General features: G+C 52.7%; 1 protein-coding gene across 1 annotated transcript in view; it reads left to right on the forward strand.

Moving 5' to 3' along the window:
- Positions 1 to 4,060, forward strand: part of SYT17 (synaptotagmin 17) — a 57,457-nt gene extending 53,397 nt beyond the window's left edge. Inside the window, exon 8 of the mRNA XM_056138815.1 lies at positions 3,812 to 4,060. Coding sequence (XP_055994790.1) covers positions 3,812 to 4,008 — 197 coding nt within the window. The 3' untranslated portion in view covers positions 4,009 to 4,060. The remainder of the gene's footprint in view (positions 1 to 3,811) is intronic.
- Positions 4,061 to 6,000: the final 1,940 nt, after the last annotated feature.

The following is a 6,000-nucleotide window of genomic DNA, read 5'->3' on the forward strand; positions in this document are numbered from 1 at the left end:
AGCTTGTAGCCACGAAGCTGATGTCCCATTGCCACTTCCAAGCAGGAGATGGACGAGAAAGAGCTTTGTTAGCAACAGGGGGTGCAGGTTGGAAAGTGGCTGACTCAAGTCCTAAGAGAACCATGTCATAAAAAGTAACTTTCGGGGCTGGAGAGAGAGCACAGCAGGGAGGGCATTTGTCTTGCATGCGGCCGACCCAGGTTCGATTGCCAGCATCCCATATGGTCCCCTGAGCACCGCCAGGAGTAATTCCTGAGTTCAGAGCCAGGAGGAACCCCTGATCATCGCCAGGTGTGACAGAAGAAGAAGGAGAAGGAGAAGCAGCAGCAGCAGCAACATCCATGGGGAAAGAACAGGAAGCCTTTTTTTTCCTTTTTGGATCACACCTGGCAATGCTCAGGGATTCCTCCTGGCTCTGCACTCAGGAATTACTCCTAGCGGTGCTTAGGGGACCATATGGGATGCTGGGAATCGAACCCGGATCGGCTGTGTGCAAGGCAAACGTCCTATCCGCAGTGCTATCTCTTCAGCCCCGGAAGTCTGGTTTTAGACAAGAATTGTGGTGGGCTGTAAGGGGCACTGGCGTGGTCAACAAGTTACCTTGGGAGGGACCAAAGCAATAGTACAGCAGATAGAGAGTTTGCCTTGCACACAGCTGACCGGGTTCAATCCCTGGCACCCTATATGGTCCTCTGAGCTCGCCAGGAATGATCCCTGTGCACAGAGCCAAGTGTCAGTCCTGAGCACCGCTGGGTATTCTCTCCATCACCCTCCCGCCCCCCCCAAAAAATTCTGAGCTTGGGAAAGGCCAGGATATGGCTCTGTGGTAGAACTCTTACCTGGCATGTGGAGGCCCTGAATTCAATCCCTGGCACCGCATGGCATCACCCCCCTCACTCCACCTCCCAGCAACAGTGAGAAAAAGGGGTTTATCTGGGTACCAATAAGACTTTATTTTGGAGAGCCCGGCAAGCTACCGAGAGTATTCCATATGCCAGACACAGTAACAACAAAGTCTCCAATGGAGACGTTACTGGGCCCGCTCGAGCAAATCGACGATCAACGGGAGGGCCTTTACCTTTTACCTTTTGTAGGAAACAGGTGGCAAACCAGTTTTAATTGAGAAATTCCTGTTCAGTGTTTCCCAAAGTGAGTGGAATGACCCCTAGGGGGCGCTAGACCAATCGCAGGGGATGAGAATAGCTTGTTTGTTGGCTTAAAGAAGGTAGATTTGCATGACTGAGACCTAAACCTGAAAGCTTTGTAACTTTTCCCACAGTGATTCAATAAATAAATAAATTATTTAAAAAAAATAAGCAGTGGAAGAATAAATCCTAAGTTTCTGAAAATGTTTATTATGTGGAATGGAGAAGATGGGGATGACTTTATGAATGAAGCTTATTATATACTGTTTTGAACCTTAAGGTTTGCGTGTTTATAAAACAATTCAATGAAAAGAATAAACTACTCCATTAAAATGTAAAACATGAGAAAAAAAAAGAAGGTAGATTTAGGGGAGAGATGGGTGCTATGTGATTTTTTTTTCAAAAATGGGTCAACAGACCAAATCAGTTTGGGGACCATCTGTTCTCAGTGGCCAACCCCTTCTCGAGAGAATCTTTGTCCACTTACTCAGATCATTCTATCTGCCTGCAAATGTACAGTTGCTGACCTTCAGTCGGGCTACCTTGATTTTGCACAGATCTTTTTTATGCACTGCTGGGGATGGAACCCAGGGCCACCTCTCTGGATTGGCACAAACTTTTAAACCTTCTTCAAAGGCTTGAACCCGCTTCCTCTCTCAGCATGAGCCACGGAAGTGGATTCTCTTTCTTTCCTTTTTCCAGGGGAATAAAACCCATGTCGTTTGAGAAGGCACTTCTGCATTTTCATTTTTGAGCGTTGTGGAGTCAGGCAAGTTTACCTCCTGGGAAGAAAGCCCAATGATGCCTGAGCTACTCTCAGAATAGTATTTTGTGTCAGATTCCCTGTCCACAGAGAAGGGGATACTGGGGGGCTTGTAAGACAAGCTCACTTCGCAAAGGTTGAACAAATGTCGCTGTTCTAAAATGCTTTAGATAGACAGGGGCTGGAGCCATACTATGGCAGACAGAGCACCTTACCAAATGCACAGAAAGCACACAAAGTCCAATTTGTTGGTTGCTTGGTTTGTGTGGGGCTCACACCTGGCCCAATGCTCAGGACTTTCTCTTGGCTCTGCCCTCAGGAATCACTCTGGGTGGGCTCAGGGGACCATATGTACCAAGATCGAACCTAGGTCAGCCACGTGCTAGACAAACACCCTACGTGCTGTACTATCTCTCTGGCACCACAGGTCTAGTTTTGGTGTTTTTTTTTTCTTTTTGGGTCACACCGGGCGATGCTCAGGGCTGATTCCTGACTCTGCACTCAGGAATCACTCCTGGCAGCGCTTGGGGGACCATATGGGATGCTGGGACTCGAAGCCAGGTCGACCATGTACAAGGCAAATGCCTTACCTGCTGTATTATCACTCATCCCCACAAGGTCCAGTTTTTGTCCAGGGAGCTGTCAGGTGCTGGACACTTGGTTCTAAGGCCAGGGAAGGCCTCTTGGCCAAGTGCACTGTAGGTTGGGGCGGGGGAGGGGTTGTTTTTCCTCTTTTCTTCCTCCCTCCACCCCCTTCTCCTTCTCAGTCAGAAGGCTGGCTCGCTTAGCCCACCGGGGAACACAGGCTCATTAGCATTTAAGCTCTGTTTCTGGCTGCCGATTTCAGCTGGTTTATGTGATAATCGGCCTTCCTCCTGGGGTTGAGCCCAACTTTGTGGGGCTCAAGCTGGGCGAATCTGGGCTGCTTCCCATTCTATAGTTCTGGAAAGTGTGGAACACCCCCCACACACACACACCATGCAGACAAAGAGGGGGAAGTTGATTTGGCAGATCAATCAAGTTAACCATCTCATTAGGCTGGAAAGACTTCATGAGAAATGAGTCCCAGAGTCTCCCAAAGAGAGGGCAGAATCCCCAGGGCCAAAGAGACTACACATAGCTACATTTGGTGGGGGTTGTTTTGGGGGGGCCAAACCCAGGCATGCTCAGAGCTTATTCCTGACTCTACACTCAGAAATGAGGTCCTGGCAGGTCGGGGGGGGGGGGGGGGGCATACAGGAGACGGGGATTGAAGCCAGGTCCGCTGTATGCAAGACAAGTTGCCCTACCCACAGTACCATCTCTCCAGCCCCAGTGTGCTGACTTCTTGCTCAACACCTGGCCTTGTTTCCTGGAATAAGGCTTTGGGTCACACCCGGCGATGCACAGCAGTTCCTCCTGGCTGTGCACTCAGGAATTACTCCTGGCGGTGCTCAGGGAACCATATGGGATGCTGGGAATCAAACCTGGGTCGGCCGCGTGCAGAGCAAACGTCCTACCCGCTGTGCTATTGCTCCAGCCCCTGTTTCCTGGAATCAGGGTAGCGCGAGGCCCACAGACAAAAGCTGTGGGTAGAAATAGCAGGGTAGCCGCCATAGAGCGCTAAGCAAGCCCGGGCCCCCTGTGCAAACACGAGTTCATGGAACCTCACAGTGGCTTTGAAATGAGGGAACGCTCAGAAGGGGAGAGGCTAAGCCCAGTCTGGGAAAGGGGATGTGCTGGCCAGGAGGGCCAGGAAGAGGGTCTGGGGGGAGAGGAGGAAGTGGTGTGGGGGCTCTCAATGTGGAAGGAAACGGGGTCCTCACCGCTCACGGGCCACTTGGGAAGGTGGAGACTCACGCTCTCTCTTGTTCCTGCCTCTCCCCTGCCCACCCCTGTCCCCTGTCCCCCATCCCCTCCCTAGTGTTCGGCCACAACGTGAAGAGCAGCAATGACTTCATCGGCAGGGTGGTCATCGGCCAGTACTCCTCGGGGCCCTCCGAGGCTAACCACTGGCGACGGATGCTCAGCACCCACCGCACAGCTGTGGAGCAGTGGCATAGCCTGCGGTCCCGGGCAGAGTGTGACCGTGTGTCCCCTGCCTCGCTGGAAGTGACCTGACCGCTAACGTTTGCTTGTAAGCAAAAAGGAAGACATTGTGAGGGGGGAAAAATGTGTCAAGTACTTATCATCTACACACACACACACTCACACACATGCACAAACACCACACATGCATGCACACACACTCACATCCACACACAGCACACATACGTACACACATTCACACACTCATACACACACATTCCCACATACACTCGTATCCACACACATGCACACACACCATATGCGCACACACCTTTATTTGTGTACACATGCACACACTCACACACTCACGCACACCACACATGTACACACACCACACATGCACACACACCTTTATTCGTATACACGTGCACACACACATGCACACACACACGCACACCACACATACACACACACACACACACAAACTCCCCATATCCTCTCAGAATGGAGAAGATACCAACCATTGACCACAAAACGGCTGCCCTCAAGGAGAGACCAGAGAACTTTCCAGAACTTTCCAGAAGCCCCATCCATAGGTCACCAGCCCAATGGGTCCAGCTGTGAAACTGTTTGGCACTGCTTCCTCTTGAGGACCCCCCGACCCTACCCCACACTCACTTCATCCCTCAGACCAGATAAAGGCTTATCAGGCTTCGTGGAGACATTTTTCCAAGTGTGGGGGGAGGCCCGGCCCCCTCGCTGGGTGACTTCTCGACAGACTGCTCCCAGGGGGTCCTGGGAGCTGGCACCCATCCCCGCCCTCCCCACACCAACATTGTAAGCACTCCATGCTCTCGTTAGCGTCTGCCAGAGACAGATGCGTGGAGGAATGCCGTGGTCACCCCATCCTTTCTACATAGAAGCTGCTCTCTGCTTTTCCTTGTCTCCAGTCAGTCCAGGGGACTCCCGGGAGGTACGTGTGTGGACCGCCTCGGGTGAACACATGTGTGTCTGCGTGTTCCCTTGGAGGGCCAGGACCTCCCACGTGAGCCTTCTCTCCGCCTCTCCCATCCGGTAAAATTCCACCTGATGTTCCATCTCTCCACACCCCCTTCACCAACACGACTGTGTGTGCATCCCCACTCAGTAGCATACGGCAGAGCAAGAGTGAGCCCCTCACGGTGACTGTGACTCTGTCAGTTGAGGTCAGCACAGGGCAGCCTGGTGCTGGGCACACCAGGCCCCGTGCCCGCTCCCTGGCCTGGTTGTGTGTTTGTGTGTGACCCCAGTCCTCCACGCTAAGGGCCTCGTGTAGCTAGAGTAGATGTCCGTGTGTTGGCTGCTGCTGTCTCCCCCCCCCCCCCCACAGCGTAGCGTCTCGTGTGGCAGAAAGTTCTCCACTGACATTAAAAATTATCTACTTGTGCCCTGCATTTGGGTCACCTCCTTTCTTCGTGGGTCCAGGTTGTTTGCAGTTCCTCCCGCTCTCACGGCCTCTTCCTGTGACTCCTGGCAAGGCCCTTCCCTATTGTGGATTTTGTGAGTCAAAGGTTCTGATAGCCGGGGGGAGGGTCCATCTCTCTCTGCGTGGGTCTCTTTGTGGGGTCTCTGTGCACTGCTTGGGCTTCTGGTCATGGCGGTTAGCTCCCGGGACAGAGCCAGCAGGAAACAGGAAGTCACAAAGGGTCACTTCTGTTCTAGGGCGTTGGTCATCCTGTCTCACGTCCAGGGGTTGGCACATCAAAGCAGGAGAAAGTTCTCCGGTAGGAAGAGCTGGATGATCCCCGTAGGCGCCCCCATGCTTGGAAGATGCCCCCTTGGGATAACTCCCGGGGACCCGACCCAGGCCTATTGATGACACGACTGGGTGGTACTAGAAGGGAGAACAGTTAAAGTGTTGACTTGTTTACACCCATGACCAATCAGAGAAGCCAGTCGGCAAGAACACGGTAAATAAAGGACTGCAGGCAGCCTTGCATGTGGGGGCCCGGGTGAGACCCCCAGCACTGCAGGAGGGACCCCCCCAAGGCAGAGTGCTGCCAGGCGTGTCTCCACCAAAACACAAATAAGGACTTCTAAGTACAT

Source organism: Sorex fumeus, unplaced genomic scaffold (genome assembly GCF_029834395.1).
Source record: "Sorex fumeus unplaced genomic scaffold, SorFum_2.1 ptg000130l, whole genome shotgun sequence".
NCBI lineage: Eukaryota > Metazoa > Chordata > Mammalia > Eulipotyphla > Soricidae > Sorex > Sorex fumeus.